General features: G+C 35.3%; 1 protein-coding gene and 1 pseudogene across 2 annotated transcripts in view; one reads left to right on the forward strand and one right to left on the reverse strand.

Moving 5' to 3' along the window:
• The window catches only part of LOC148952914 (uncharacterized), a 383,133-nt pseudogene that overhangs the window by 285,945 nt on the left and 79,942 nt on the right, over nucleotides 1–17,246 (reverse strand). The gene's annotated exons all lie outside the window — the stretch shown is intronic.
• Nucleotides 1–17,246, forward strand: part of LOC148952916 (uncharacterized) — an 87,778-nt gene that overhangs the window by 60,549 nt on the left and 9,983 nt on the right. Inside the window, exons 7-9 of the mRNA XM_089088172.1 lie at nucleotides 6,810–6,928; nucleotides 11,119–11,269; nucleotides 16,114–16,287. Of these exons, the coding sequence (XP_088944298.1) occupies nucleotides 6,810–6,928; nucleotides 11,119–11,269; nucleotides 16,114–16,287 (444 nt within the window). The remainder of the gene's footprint in view (nucleotides 1–6,809; nucleotides 6,929–11,118; nucleotides 11,270–16,113; nucleotides 16,288–17,246) is intronic.

Genomic DNA, 17,246 nt, shown 5'->3' on the forward strand with positions numbered 1-17,246 from the left:
TTTGTAATCCGCGTTTCTAAAAAAGAGCAATGTGGTAGTTAGATTAAAATTTTTATCTCACATTTTTTCTTCTTTTTCTTGTTTGATTATTCGAAACGCTAATAGATAGTCTCCATGCGATTCAATCCCTGTGGCAACTGAGATTGAACTTTGAGTTCAGTATTATAGAGCAGAGATCAATACTACTGTGGTACCATAGAGCTAATCATTAGCTTCTGAAATACAGAACTTATAGCTGTATTTCTTCAAACATCATTTTTTTTGTTTAAATATCCAGGTTGCAGCGGTAGCTAGCAACCAAGTAAGAGACGATTACGTCCAATGTTAAGAAATATGATAAATCATAACTCCTAAAAAAAGACCCAGATAAAAACAAAAATTACACCATTCGAACTGCCTTGTCCGAAACCCCTATATAGGAAACTTACTTTTCCTTGGCTTGAACAACAAGGGAAATATATTGGCTTGAAAATCAAGAAAAGTGGCAGCTACTACAGAAGTCTGCCCAAACGGCACCTTTTTTTTTATTCTTTTCTACAGATGGCTTGGCACCGGAACATCGCAGAGAGTTGTTCAATGGTTTCATAATGTAGAACGAGTTCTAGCCTACACTAACTGAAATCTTTAATATAAATATTATAACAAAAGTAACTTTTGAAAAATTGCTTCTCTGTGGTGCAGTACCATTTTTTGTCTGATTTGTTTTTCTGATATTGTAGAGGTTTCCAGCTCCTATCTGCAAAAATGTGGAATTCGATATTTTTTGTCAGAAGAAAGATCACGGATGCGTGCTTATTTGTTTGTTTGTATTTTTTCCCAGGGGTGATCGTATCGACGGTCCTAGAATGTTGCGAGAGGGCTCATTCCAACGGAAATTAAAAGTTCTAGTGCACTTTTTAATCAAAAAAAAACTAAAAATTTAAAAATAGAATCACTTTTACATAAAAACTGCATTTTTGATGTCTTTTCATGCTGCCGTCTTTTCAAAGATATTTGATTTTTGAAGCAATCCGGGTTGCAGCGGTAGCTAGCAACCTAGTAAGAGACGATCACGTCCCATAGAAAGAACTACAATAGCCCTTAACTCCTTAAAATAGAGTCAGATAAAAAAAAAAAAAGTACACAATTAGAACCGCCTTGTCTGAAACTCCTGTATAGGAAACCTACAGTCTCTTGGCTTGAACAATAAAGAAAATATGTCGGATTGAAAAACAAGAAAAGTGGCTTCAAATGCAATATTCTGCATCGACGGCATCTTTGTTCTGTTTTTTTCTTTTCTCCTCATCTAGCTCGGTACTGGGAAATCATAGAGATCTATTTAATGGCTCATTTGAAACGAAATCAATGTATTTAAAAGGCTTTCATAATTAACAAAAAAAAAATTTGGAAACAAAATCAATTTTTTGCAAAAACTGTATTTTCATGTACACGATTGAATGACGTCATAATCTTAGGTTGTAACCATATATGGTGTAAAAATAAATGCGATATTATAATGTTAACTATAATTACATTAGTACAGAATCGCTAATGCTGTTGTGCAAAATGCAACAATATTACTTGGTGTCTGAACAACAATAGTATTTTTTTAATTAAAAGCAGAAAAATACCTGAAAATTTAAAAATTAGTCTGGTTTTTTGTTCGATTTAATCAATGAAAGTTTTATTTCATTTCTTACTTCAAAGTTTTAATTGTCTCTTGGAACCAAACCTTTTTTTGGTGCAACTTCTAAATTGTGTATCTCTTGTGTATCTCTTTGTGTACCTCTTTGTCCTTCTATTCAGTTTTTCTGATAGCATTCCCTTAAATAATTTGTGCCTATATTGTCTTAGTCTTTTCAATTTGGCAGTATTGAAACTTCTTATGAGCTTAATGTCATTGTTTCACGTTACAATTGAAGGTGAAAGTGATATGTAAACACTTGAATGGCCAAAATTTACTGGCAGGCTCGTAAAAATAAAAATCAATGCTGTAAAATTGCAAATAAATCTTTCACATTGAAAGCGAATCATAAAAACCCAACCCCTCTGTAACTTCTCCGAGGCTTTTGCACTAGCCACCCTTTAAATTGTGTCATTAATAAAACTAATATCTAAGCAAGTGTCACCATTACGTTATTCACCGTGGTCTGCTTTTTTAATTCATTTTCAACGAACTGGTTTTTCCCCTTAAAATCCCCTTAAAATTTGAAAAAAAACTTGAAATATATATTCTTGCTACGTTATGTTTTTCTATATAAGTCGGTATGACAAGGTGTCAATAAAATTAGGCCTATGTTTATCATTTTAAATAAAATTATTGTTTAATTGACGCTTCTGAATTATCAACCGAACAACAGAATTATCAATGTTAATTGTGTTAAAGTTTTTCTTTGTTATCAAAAACCATAATTAGATTAGAAATCTAATTGGATAAATTATATTTGTTGTTAAGGGGGCAGAAAGAATCTAACTCAGTTGATCAATTGAGTTCCAAAGATTAAGTGATTTTATTATATATGTTCTTTAGGCAGAGGAACAATCGTTATATCTCTGAGTACCGTACTTGTGTATTTGAAATACCGAAGAATAGTTAGGAAGTCCTCCTTGTCCCTCGCCTGTGACTTGAGTCATATACATTTATTATCATCTGAATCAATTGTGAGTAGACAGTGCTATAGTTTCTTGCTGTAGAAAACAACATCAAACTGATATTTTATAATTTTTTTTATTAATTTAACAGTAAATTGGATATTATAAGATGTAGTAAAAACAAAAAACAAACATTAAACAAGAAACACATACCACTGATCCCTACCACGACCCTTTGGCTTGTAGAGGAGATTTTTGAAAAAGAATCATTCACTCCAAATATGTAGATCCGGTGGAAATACTAGTTGCATTTATCCTTCTTAAGTCCTTGCTTTATTCTTAATGAGGCTTATCAATTCAGTTTAGACATTTCTGCTTGAGATAAGTCACTCTAGTTGTGCTATTTTGTCTTTCAATATGAATTGAAATTTACTTGATAATAGATAGACGGCGTCTACACTTTTCTCTATTTTCTATATATTTTCCATGTGACAGACTGAGAGATATTTGTTAAACCAAACAACAAAATCACATTTAACAGCCACCTCGAGAAGTAAAAAATTTGTTTGAAGAGCTGTAAAAAATACACTAAAAATGATAACAGGACTAAATACCTTACCACAAACATTACAAAAAACAAATTCAACTTTAACATTAAAATCATACCCCGAGAGGGCATAATTAGTCATTCTATTATTGTTTTTATATGATCCCCAACGTGAGGCTTAGACCCCATCGCTGGAAGATAGCGATAATTTGACGGGTCATGGGCAGGACGTGCACTCTTTCGCTGACTATAATTTAGAGGCCTAATTGTCAAACAAACATTTTTAATATGAATGATGCCACATTCAAGTACATTTAAAGAGCAAATTAAGATATATGATTGTAGTGCAGTTACATCATGCTTTGTATCAAAGGTTTTTGTATAAAAGGATGATCCGAAAAATAAATTCCAAGTTAGTGGCTTTTTAAACTTTCTGTCTTTGCAGTGTTGATAGCCACAGTGTCACCCGCTAAAATAAGACAGTTTCATTCCGGAGACTTTTAGTCACATCACTAACACTGAAACAACAATTAGGCATATCAATAATAAACTACAACGTGAGAATCGAGCTAATTACAGATCTCTGTGGGACAGCACAAGTGAATGAGCGCAGTTCAAATTGTAAGCAATCCACCTCTACAAGCTGGTACCGGTTACTAAGGAAATTCCGTGTATAAGATCGAGGAGTTTACCTTTGATCCCCTACAGCTCACATTTTTCCAAGATTAGACCATGGTCAACTTAGTAAAAACCTTAATTAGGTCTAGAAATACTTCGCCAGTCTTAAATACTTAAATGTCAACCTTAAGTGTCAGATGAATGTCACACTCATATACATTTAAGAACAAAAAAGATGAATGATAGTTGTGAAGTAACATCATGTTTTGCATAAAATTTGTTTTATGCTGACAATGTTTTTCATTAGCATAAGATATACCAGACGTGAATAAGTGCAAATTATGTTCAAAAGATTAAAATTCTCAAAAATTTGTGCTAACCGAGAACAAAAGCAATTTTCAGTAAGACGAGAAATTACTGGCAAAACTAAAATTGGGCGATTATTACCAGGACTATTTCTATCACCACTTTTATAAATAAATGTCACTCTTACACATAAATGTGTCTCATGGTAGAATATTAGGACTGAAATGGTAGTATATTAGGACTCTGACGAATAACACTATAGATTATTTGCTAGGGCTTTAAGGGGCTACCTTCAGCTTCCTTAATTTTCATGCTAAAATACATTTTTTTTTTTTTTGCCTCGCAGAGAAGATTATTCAAGCCATTGAGAAAATCATGGTATTGTTCTCTGCTCTCATCCGTAGGTTTTAAAGCTTGTACCTTAAACAATCTATCAATCTCTTTTATTTATTTTGCCTTTTTTATTAGTTGAAAATGATCAGAGGGTAAATTCCCCCTACATGCCTGCCATTTCTCCAAACCCTTCCAGTCAAAATTTTGATACAGCCATTTTGTTCAGCCTATCAGAAAGGTCTGGAAATTATGTCTTTGACGATATTAAATCCCCCCAGCCCTCAGGGCAAGGGTTGTAAGTTATGCCCATGGGGACGCATAGGGTTTTTATAGAAAGTGTGGTCACATAAACTTCGAAGGGGGCTCATTGGATTGGTAATCAGACGCTCTATTGCTCTTTTTAAGAGTCAAAGTGATCAGAAGGCATCTACCCCCTTCTCCCGACGCACGCGTCGTATTGTCCCGAAATGCGTCTAATAGAAATTTTGAGATAGCCATTTTGCTTAAAATCGTTCAAATATCATATAACAAGGCTTTTGGGGTTGAAACTAACCCAAGAGCTTAGGGGCAAGGGTTTTAAGTTATGCCCAAGGGTTATATAAGGTTTCTATGGAAGGGATGGTTGTTTAACTTCAGAAGAGGCTCAGCCCTTCTCCCTGAAAAAGACTATGTCAATATAAAACGAAAAAAAAATTAATCAAAAAAATTTTTTGCACAAAATAAATTTTTCAAAAAAAATAAGAACTTCATTAAACAAAAATGAACAAAAATAGAATCAAATAATCTACCAAGCATACAACTACTGCAAATCAGTATCAATAAATATATGACACCCCTTAACAAACAGAAATTAAAATAAGTCAAACTCAAAACGAGCAGAAATTTTAATCTGAGTAGGGTTCTAAACCCTATGCTTTCTTAAAGCCAGAATATAATTTGTAATTTACTGAAAAAAATTCTTTTAGACGTTTTCACTTTTACAACTTTAAAAAATAAAAAATTAATTAAGGTTCTCAGGAATAAGCATCAGCATTTGTATATTAAACTGACAATGCACATTTTTTTCAGTAAATTCATTTGAGTTTTTTTTTCAGTAAAGTACAAATTATATTCTGGCTTCTAGAAAGCATAGAGTTTAGTGCCCAACTCAGATTAATTTCTGCTCATTTTGAGTTTAACTTATTTTAATTTCTGTTTTTTTGGTTTCATTTATTTATTGCACGATTTATGGTAGTTGTATGCTTGGTAGATTATTTGATTCTATTTTTGTTCATTTTTGGTTTAATGGAGTTCTTTACCTTTTTTTGAAAAACTTATTTTGTGCAAAAAGGTTTTTTTGAATAATCACATAACTCAACGAAGATCAAAGCAAAAGTTACCATGACGCTATACAGCATGGTCTGTTGTTGGGTCATTTTCACGAAGCCCATTTTTTCAACTTAATATCACCGAATTTGGTGGATCTGAATGCTCAATATTAAATTTTTATATAAATATTGCAAAAAAATTCCTATGGGCAATCATTTTTCACATTTTCCTTCTTTTTATTCTTTTTTTCAAAAATGATTTTGTGGGTTAATGTGTCTGTACCCTATGCAAGTTTTTGGTATCTCTGTTTATGAGATCCGCCGCGAATTTAGGAATAAGACAAAAATCACTTGGCTTTTTCCTTGTTTTGCCAGTCATCAGTTTTTTTGTTGTTTTTTTTTTGTTTTTTTTTACTACATCATTTTTTACTACTGTTTTAAACTTTTCCTGTGACCGTACATTTATTCCCGTTTGATTACCTAGATCTTACGGCAAAGTTCTGTGTGTTCCCATAATTTAAACTTGTTTTCATTGTCAGTTCTTCCCACTTGACCTTTGGCAAATACACCGTTTTCTTGTTTCACCAGGTGTCTGAAATAAGAAAAGGGGAAAGTAAAAGATGGTACGATTATGAACTCAACAAGAAGCTTTCTACTAATTTTTACAAACAAAAAAATATGAATTTTGGCCCAGGAAATTTACTCGCTTCTCGTGCACTGTCTATAACTGAATATTAAAATTAATGGGTTTGGGCTTTCGCTGGTGATTGAAAACAAAATTAATCTTTAGGATTTACTTTATGTTATGCTACAAAATCTTTGAAAGGCGATCCTGGCCTTTTTTCTACGATTTAAGGCGTCAAATAATCACATATTCGTGTAGTGTTTGTGAATAAATTTTCCAGAACATACTGCTGAAAATACATTGGTTTATTATTATATTTGTGATGTCAATTTTGTATTCTAAAAAAGTTCAAAATTCGAGTGAATGCACAAGTTCTTGTAAATGTTTTGTGCCGTTTGAGGTGGGGTGTTATCATTCAAAATGGCATTATGGTTTTATATTATGATTGTAGTGAGGTTAATGTGTTGCTATTGTATTTGTAATCGCAAATTTTATATTATAGAACAAATCCATTGCTTCAATAGTTCCCCGAGTTCTAGTAAAAAAAAATTGGTGTGCAAGGTGTGTGGAGATAAAGCATCGGGTCGCCATTATGGCGTTACAACTTGTGAAGCTTGCGAGGTAAATATATCTTATATTTTATATATTTATGAACTTTCCAAGGAATATATCAGATTCAGTGTCATGCTTTTCAGACACCCGCCCCCTCCCCCCAAAAAAAGATCTTTAATTTTACAATGTGCCTGTAACATTTAAGGATTATTTGCTAATAGTAATATTCAGTCAGTGACGAAGATGAATCTGATTCACTTACGAATATGAATTCTGGCTGTATCTACTGCATATTGAGCTAATCTTCATCTACTTTAAGGCATTAAAAATTGGATGGCATCGTCTTTTTTATAGAAATTGTACATTTTAATGAGAGTACTTTACGTGGCTTATCTTTCTCATTTTATTAGACTGTTTGCCAAAATATCTACTTAAAGTTTAAAACACATTTTAGATGGGAATGACTAATGTATTGAACCTTGTTTATTAACCAGCGAGGGAATACAGATTCACTCAATATTATGCTATTATGACAGTTGCCAAAAACGACCTGTAGCGGTCACGACAGTGACCGAGTCTGCCTACGACTCGATCACTGTCCAAAAAAACTGGAAATTTCTTGAAAATGATGGAATGCCCCTGAAATTTGTCTAACTGCTTAAAGCATACTACAAGGGTTCTGTGAGCCAAATTCGAATTTACGGTGAAGGGACTGAAGAATTTACGGTTGACTTTGGAGTAAAACAAGGCTGCGCCCCAAGGCTGTCTACAACTCTGTTTAACTACTGTATTGACTGGGTGCTTGAAAATGTATCTTCTCATCCAGGAGTTCAGATTGGACAGAACCTTTCACTTGGAGACTTGAATACGCTGATGATGTCGGAATCCTTTCGGACCCAGAGAAACCTCAAACTATGCTCGATGAGGCTCCCAGCTTTATACTGATGGATCTTCTGACGCCGATATTCAACAGCGATTGTAGAAAGCACAGAATTTATTTGCTTTCGTTAGAAAACCGTTGTGGAACCGGGGTGAAATTAGTATAAGAACTGAAATTCGAGTCTACCTGAATTTGGTTCAAACAATCCTTGTTTATGGATGCGAAACTTGGTCAGTAAATTGACCACATGAAAATGCACTGAAGTTGTTGTAGCATATATGTTTTCGTAGAATTCTTCAGTTAAATCTGAATGATCGCCTATCGAACATAAATATGTGACAAATCTGTGGTATCAAGAGATGTGTTTTCATCATGATCAACAAGCGTCGACCAAAACGGTTGGGCCATGTCTTATGGAGGCCAACAGAGTACTTGCCTCGCCGAATCCTTCTAGCTGAGCCAGTTAGCTCATGGAAGAGACGCCGTGGAGGACAGCGGAAAAACTGGTGGAACCTTGTTCAATCAGACCTCAAACCTATTGGGGGGTTCAGAAAGTTCGGTCACAGATGGACAACTCAATGGCTCCCATTTGTAAAGCAGGTAGCGAAAGATTGCACTGCATGGTCGAAACAGGTTTCGAAGATCTTTGATACCGGGCAAGGTGGAAACGCCTGATTCCCGCCACAAGTACAAGTAAATGTTTGTTTTATACAGATAGTAGTGTGTAGTCATTGACATGGCTGTGATGACCTTGGCAAATTGCAGTATCAGGATTATAAATTAAATTTGTAATCTTTTTTATAAAGAATTTTATATTTTAGTGCCTTCACTTTAAACTGGATTAGCTTTCTATTTGAATTGACTGTAAATCAAACCAATCCTTATTTAATTCGAAACTATATTTATAAAGGCTGATTACTGGTATATTACTAACGTAAGACGAGATACAGGCTATTCAGCCCAACTCGGCATCAAGACGCTGCTGGACCAAATGCTTCCATTGGCTTCTATCTTCTGTGAATGATCGAATAAACTCCAGCCATGCCTTTTCTCACTTGTGGCCACACTATCGGAATCCCCAAAGCGCTTCGACATCCTTTCTGACGACGTTATGCCAACATTTCATCTGGCCACCTGTTTTTTTCTTCCATGGGGAACCAGGGGCTGCTAGTAGTATCTGGCGTGTCAGGGTCTCTTCCACGCGCCTCATTGCGTGACCCAGCCACTTGAGACATCTTTTCTTGATCATGGTGGATTCGTCACGCTTTTTTCCGCATACTTTCGTTAGCCGTTGGTTGCTGATTCTTTGCGCTTGCTGTATGTTGCTAATTCGATCATTTTTGGTCGAAAATGTAAACATTTTTGGTCAAAGGTGTCAAGCTGCCGCTTTTCCTCTGCCTTGAGGGGTCAGGTCTCCAATCCATATAACAAAATTGAAAGCACCCATGCTGAGTAGATCTTGAGCTTCGTCACGAGGTTGATTTCCCTTTTAGTCTAAAGTGGTTTGTGGAGCTGGACAAAGATAGACCAAGCTAATCCTGCCTTGAATCTCACTAGTAGCTCCACTTTTAGCATCTATCGATGACCCTTGGTGTTTGAACTCTTCCTCCCTTTCAGCATGTTCTCCACTGAGGCATATAGGAGTGTTCTGTTTGGTTGAAAGAAATTTTGTTTTGGTGATGCTGATCGTGAGTCCTGTCTCGCCAGCCGTATTCGCGACTCTTTCTATTATATTTTGTGCTGTGGGCAGAGTCTGTGAGTGGAGTACCATCGTCTGCGTATTCAATGTCAGAAATTGTTCATTTTGCCGAAAAGGCGACACCATCATCTTCTTTCAATGCGTTTTTACTAATCCAGTATATAATATAGTTGAAAAGAATTGGCGAGGCTAGACATCTTTGACTGACGCCATATGCTATTTTAAATAGTTCCGTTAGCTCACCATATCGTACGATACCCAACGTGTTTTTATAGTATGTTCTTAGCAGGTCGACTATTTTCGTCGGAACACCGTCTCTGAGCATTATTTGCTATAGCAAGGGTCGTAACATCGTGTCAAATGCAGCTATCAGGTCAAGAAAGACTGCGAAGGAATCCATATTGTTGAAAAAGAAGTTGCTGGGTAAAGATATGGTCCACACAGTCTAATCCAGGGCAGGAACCTGCTTGGCTCTTCCTTGTCCGATGCTCTCGCTTTTTTCTAAATCGAATTCACCAAAACTATTGCAAAAATCTTCCCAGCTATGTGTATTATTGAGACTCCCCGGTAATGTTCACAGTCTCCTTCATCTCCTCTCTGAAATATAGGGATTCTAGATGTGTTACGCCACTCCAGGGGATCACATTCAGCATCCCAGACTCTATTAAGTAGGTTCGTTAGGTCTTCAATGAGTGCTTGACTTGCTTTGTATATTTCTGCCTGTAAGGAGTCCTCGGCCGGGGCTTTATATTTTTTTTTAAAGACTTCACTGCGTTTCTGACTTCTTCCATTGAAGGAAATACATCGCAAGAATACTGCTCGACGATTGATGGGGCTACTGGTTGCATATTTTGCCTGGAGTGGATGGATGAAGTTTATGACGTAGCACAGCTTTCCTTTTTACAAATTCTTAAAATGTTCTTTCTATCGGTTCATTCTTTCCAGTCGCCCTGTGATAAACTCCCATTTGATCTTTTCACATTTTCTGTGGGGGTATTTGTTTGTTTGTTTTTAAGTTCAGCTCTCTCAGGATCCTCTATTATTTACGAGTCTCATTTTTAGCTGCAGCTTTTTCTAGGTCGGTGACCAGCTTTGACCATCAGGCATTTTCATCACTCCTTTCCAGTCTGTGAGCTTCCTTGCCGAGCTCTCTGAATAACGTTTTTTTTTCGATTACCTTATTCATTAATTACCCAGGGACTGCAGACTGATTCAAGGCTACTGTGTTTAGACCCCATTAAAAATAAGGTCAAGAATGGTGCATTTTGCCACATTTATGGGGTCTGTGCTTATAGCAATGTCTAGTCAGTGACACAGATGTAACAATAAGTTCCGACTGTAAATTCTTTTGCGTCTACATCAACTGGACTAATATATCTGTGAGGAAACTAAACATTTAACGACAATAAAGTTTTTACTGAAATTGTATTTTTAGTGCTTGTGTTTGAAAGTTGGACATTTTTATAAATTTCAGTAGACTGTAAGTCCAACTATTTTTTATTACTTAAGGTTACCTTTTTTTCTAGGCAGGTACCTTCACAACATTTTTTGGGGAAGGGTAAGGGCCAATCAGTATTCCATCAATGCCATCGACTAAAGAATTAATAAAATGAACCTCCGTATCGTGAATTTTCTTGTTTCCTTGAATAAAATGTCAAAAGATCTATATTTTAATTTCAGTTTTTTTTCCGAAAAAGTACACTGAGGCAGACTGAATATACTGAAGCAGATTGCATAAGAGAAGGAAAATGCTTAGTAAGTTGGGTGAACAAAAGTGAATGCCGGTTTTGTCGTTTCAAGAAGTGCCTTGCTGTTGGAATGTCAAGAGACTGTAAGTGGTTATCTTTAGTGATTTTTTTTTAAGAAGCCGACTTCTATCCAGTACTTCCATGCAGAATACGCTCTTTTCAGTTCCTCTGTTCGTCACCTTCGTCACTGCTTATGCAACTCCAGTTGAGTGATTTCAGTTCTGCAACACCGCATGGATTCATTCTCCTCTGTGTTGCCAAAAGGCATGCAGACAGTAATTTTCTTTCCAATAATAAAAAATAGTGAATTTTGTGAGAGATTTGAAGTAAGAAGTTCCCAGAAATTTGTTAAAATTTTGAATTTCGGACGGGTCCGTGTCCATGCCTCCTTCCCCCTTACTTACGTCTCTATTGTTGGGTGGGTGTATTTGGGTACTCGTTTTAGTTGGTTGCCTGCATTTCAAAATCAATTTTTTGTAAACAAAACAAAAAACAAAAAAATAAACAATACATTCGGCCCGTTCTTGTTCTAGAACTGGTACCTTCAGCTTTTTTTCGTTTGTTTTCTTTTGCTACGCAAACTTGTACCAGATTTCTAGTAAATATAATTCATATTAATATTCAGTTTTTAAGAAAAAAAAAATCTTCAGCTGAAAATTAGGAGCAATGTTAAAATTTAAAAGAAGTATTTATTTTGTATATTAGGGGGACTTCATTTTCCTCTTCTATCCCTTACTCTTTACGCTGAAGTTTGACTTTTATCCTTATTCCTTAAGTATTTAAGCATTTTATTAATTTATCATAACAAAAAAGGGAGAGGGTACAGTTCCTCTCCTTTGCGGAATAATTTCTGTTCGCTTTAAGTTTTAATGTTGCTCCTTACATAACTTGAGAGAAAAAACAAATCTTAAAATGAAGAATGAAAGGTAGGGACGAAGGCCCCTTAATTACGTCTCTTTTGTCAGATGGGCGTATTTGGGTGCTCCTTTAAGTTGGTTGCCCGCATATCAAAATCAATTTTTTATTGACAAAAAACAATAACTATATATTCGGCACGTTCTTTTTCTAGAACCTTAAAACATAAATTTACTCTATATATTTGGGGGATTCCCTTCTCCTCTTTACGCTAAAGTTTGACTTTTTCCCTAATTCCTTAAGTATTTTAGTATTTTATAAATTTAGCATAACAAGCATGGGATGGAGGAGGGTGTAGCCCCTCTCATTTGTGGAATAATTTATGTTCGTATAAGTTTAATGCTACTCTCCTCCTTTTTACGCTAAAGTTTGACTTTTTCCCTAATTCCTTAAGTATTTTAGCATTTTATAAATTTAGCATAACAAGCATGGGATGGAGGAGGGTGTAGCCCCTCTCATTTGTGGAATAATTTATGTTCGTATAAGTTTAATGCTACTCTCCTCCTTTTTACGCTAAAGTTTGACTTTTTCCCTAATTCCTTAAGTATTTTAGCATTTTATAAATTTAGCATAACAAGCATGGGATGGAGGAGGGTGTAGCCCCTCTCATTTGTGGAATAATTTATGTTCGTATAAGTTTAATGCTACTCTCCTCCTTTTTACGCTAAAGTTTGACTTTTTCCCTAATTCCTTAAGTATTTTAGCATTTTATAAATTTAGCATAACAAGCAAGGGATGGAGGAGGGTATAACCCCTCTCATTTGTGGAATATTTTTGGTTCGTTTTAAGTTTAATGCTGCTCCTTCCTTAACAAAGAGAAAAAAATATTTTAAAATGAAGAACGAAGCAAACGGGACTGCGGCCTGTAGAAGGAAAAAATAAACTAAACAAGGGATATTTCGCCTGTATAAAACAAGGCGTCTTCAGCGCTAAATATAGAAGAAACTAAATAAAAGAACTAAAGATTAAATAATCTATAAAATTGAATAAAATCTAAAAACAATTAAGATAATGTTAGCGTCAATATTAGCAATAGCTGCAATTTTTTTTGTTAGACATTAGTGTTAACATTATTTTGTCTATTAACGTAGTCAAAATTTCCATCCTAGTCTAAAATTCAAAGAGTTTTGCACCAAAATGAATCTACTCAAAAGGAGGAGGAGTAAGGATATCATCATTATGCACAAGCTTTCAAATAATTATCGAACTTTCAATTTGCTCACAATTAGATCTAGCACATGAAGTCGAGGGCGATTCTGGGAACTCGTCAAATACCATTTTCGGGTATGGACAAGATAAAATTTCTTAGTACTTAGGTTATTAAGTTGAAATTTTCAGCGCTTCTAATACGATTGAACTAAATCAAAAGAGTCTAAGTGCATTTAGGTAGTCAAAGCGGCATAAATGCAATGTGTTTTGGTTGAAATTGGGTAATTAAGGTTAATTAAGATGCAGTTTTTCTGGAGAATTTATGGGGATGTAGAATTAAGTCACAAGGTGCCGTGAGAATACATTGAATCAAAAGGACACATCAGCATTATCCCAGAAATGGCTGAGGGTGTTACGTTGAAATCCAATACTAGTAGTGGCACTACTTTTTCTGCTACTACATCTACAATTGTGTTCAGAGTTTTATTCACCAATAAATACAAAATGGAAATATAATACCCTTATTCCCCTTGAAAGGCTCCATGGCATGGGATACAAGGGGAATACAAAAAAATACAATATACGCAACAACCAAAAAAAGTGAACAATAGCCGAATAATATACAACATTAAAAAGAGAACATGCCTGAGGCCTGGGAGTCAAAGCGCAGAGAAGACAACCATACAGCATGAAATAAACACTCAGGGGACATCAACTCCTCAGAAGAAAAGGAAAAAAATAATTTTTTTTAAAATAAAATAAATAAATAAATAACGACATGTTGACAAGCAATGAGAGGATTGAAATCTGATCGCATAGTAGGGGTAGGAGGAATGCAGATATTAAATAAAGATCGAAGGCTATATGTAGCTGAATCAGAAATAAACACAGGAGTTTTTTGAAGAGATTTTGGTAGATTGCCATGAAGCTGATAAAAGACAAAAGAAGCACAAGAAAGAATGTAAATAAACTGTAGATTTAAAAGCGGTGTTGGTGAGGAACGGTTGGTGTCCAGAACCAGAAACCGTACTTTGTTATGTATGACAGAAAGTGACTGCAGTGTAGAAGGAAAAGTAGACATCCATACAATGGGGCAATATGAAACAGACTGTACAAGGCCGAAAAAAGAAGCTTCAGAATAGATCCAGGAATTGTGAGTCCAAGTTTTTGAATGATACCCAAGCTCCGTGAGACCTTCACCATAGTCATGTCTATCTGTTTCTAAATGAAAGGCTCTGAAATCACAACGAGAAGTTGCAAAGCTTGCAGAGGAAGCAGTTGTCTCCTATACTAGCAACTAAATCAAAAGCGTAAGTGCATTCTAGTTGTCAAAATGACACAGATGTAAGAGAACAGAGAATTAAGTTGAAACTTTCAGGCAGATTTGATTGAGGTTTAAAACTAATTCAAAAGGTAATATGTGCATGCTGGTTGTCAAACTAGCGCAACAGCAATATCTCAGAACCGGCTGAAGGTATTATATTGATAGTTTTAGGGCTAGTATTACTACCAGTGCTACTACTTGTTGAAACTAACTACTAAGTTGAAACTTTCAAATAAAGTTGACGGGACGTAAAACCAAGTCAAAACGCATTGTGTGTATCAAGATTGTCAAAAGTACGTCTGTATAATTTGCCAGGAACAGCTAAGGGTATTACATTGAAACTGTAAGGACGCGTTTTAGGGGTGTTGAACTAAACGAGAAGACACCGTGGGAATCGAAAGTTTTTAAAAGGGCGTATCTGCGATATCACAGGGACAGCTAAGGAGAGTAATTTGAAATTATCTCGGCATGCTGATGAAGTTTTGAACTAAATAAAGAAAAACTATTGGGATCCAGATCGTCCCAAGGGCGGACTTGGAATGACTGGTATTAAGTTGAAAATTTTGGGGAATGCTGAGATGAACGTTGAACAAATCAAAACACTATTTGCTTGCAGGTTGTTGAAAGGTCGTATCAGCAATTTCTCGGGAATGGTTGGGAATACCAAGTTGAAACTTTCAGCCCCAATACTAATACTGCCATAGGTTAACTACTTGTAACTGGTCCTGCGACTACTTGCGACTGTTTCTGCTATTACTACTTTAATTTGTAAATGTATGAAAATGAAACATTGTCCACCTTAACTCTTGAAATTCTGTATATTTCTTGTTTTATTTTCGATGACTCTATCCATAGCTGGTTTTTTACAAAATGAATGGTCAAAAGTCTCATGCTCGGGCTAAATTACAGTCACAATTGCTAGCAAAATCAAAGCTATGCACGACTGCAGTGCCAATTATATATGCCATCCAGAAATTTCACGATTTGAAAAGTGTTCAACTTTCATTCATCAAATTCTTGACTGACCAATCAGAGTTAAGAGTTAATGCATAATTCCATGTAGAGCCAGATTGAAGATAGAAACAGTCCTAAAGATGGAAGTTTGAAGTAGTTTTCTATCTGCACCAAGAATCTGATAAAAATAAAAAGAAGTATAGAAGTAAAATAGTAGAGAATAGTTGCAGACGAAATTTTTGGTTATACAAGCTTTTCAAACTGATTTCCTGCCATTTTACTTTTCCATTTCTGAAATAAAAGTGTGTCGTCAAAATTAAGAAGATTCCCTTGTTATTATTAAATTTGGTTTACATATTGATAATTGTGGCTAAGATGTGGGTCAAACATTGGAGAAAAAATCAATTTTGAAAAATTTACGATTCTGATTTTGGATTCAAATCGTTATTAAGGGATGTGCTTATTGTAAACAGTAAGGAAATACAAGAATGACATTACTTACATCGTATTGTACAAAGTCAATTTACCGACTGTGTTTTAAGTGAGGCTATTTAATTTAGCTAAAATCATCTTTTTCAATTCCAGGTTTCAAAGTTGATTCTCTATCAAAAACGAGTGAAAAAAAAGCAAAAAAAGAACATCAATCAATTGTCCTACCATCACCAAATGTTCAAGAAAAAACAAATCCCAGACAATGGAAGGAAAACACCATTTGTGTTGAATCTTCCGATTCTGTTATAGATGATATCAGTGATGAAGGTATGTCATAATACAAACAACTTGGTTTTCATAGAGGTTCACTGAAAGGTGATTGTTGTTGAAATATAAATATCTTGGTTCATAAAGAGGTGAAACTTTCCCCTCCCAGTCCTTGAGATTGTTTTCAAGGAACTTTCTCATAAAATTATTTTATAAGCAGTCGCCATAAAATTAAATTTTGTGGCGTTGTGACCTGATTCTTTTGATCCCTTCCCGTTTTTGTTTTAAAGGTTGGAAAAGGGTGGTCCCTAAAAATGTTTTAGCACAACTGCTAGGAAAACACACAAACTGCTTTGCAGATAGGAGCTTGAAACCTATACAGTACGGTTCTTTGATACGCTGAATCTGATGGTGTGATTTTCATTGGGATCACTTATATGTGATCCCAATGATGTTTAGGATGTTTTAGCACAAACTGCTAGGAAAACATAAATCATTATCTCAAAGGGAACATAATTTGAACAATTTGACGGCTTTGGGAAGTCCCTGTTGTGCTTTATGCATTTTTTGAAAAAAAATTTGTCACGAGGTACATTCTATTTATGCTGTAGTTACACTGAATAGACAGCCCTGAACTGTTACCACTAATGCTAGTATTACCTCACTGCAACACCAAGTCGCCTATGGCCAACACAGCTACATATTCAGGACAATCTTTGGCTTTCTCTCATCCTTCATTCATTGAACTTGTCCTAACCACCTATCCTTTCTCGCATGATAGCCCTAGAAAGCGAGATTGAACATCATTTTTCGTAAAGCTTACTGTTTTAGATACGGTTAGTCAGTCGGGTGCCCAAATCGATCCTTAGCCAATTTCTCTCGAAAAATCACGAGACCTTCATTAAGGTTATGTCATCGGAAAACATTAGGCCTTACGCGCAAAATTTCCTCTCATCCCTGAAGGATTTTAGGGAAAATGTACAGAAGGCTGTCAAAATATATGTGGATAATGATAGGAA

Source organism: Artemia sp. Qi Xiang Cuo, chromosome 4, assembly GCF_049724085.1.
Source record: "Artemia sp. Qi Xiang Cuo chromosome 4, ASM4972408v1, whole genome shotgun sequence".
In the NCBI taxonomy this organism is placed as follows: domain Eukaryota; kingdom Metazoa; phylum Arthropoda; class Branchiopoda; order Anostraca; family Artemiidae; genus Artemia; species Artemia sp. Qi Xiang Cuo.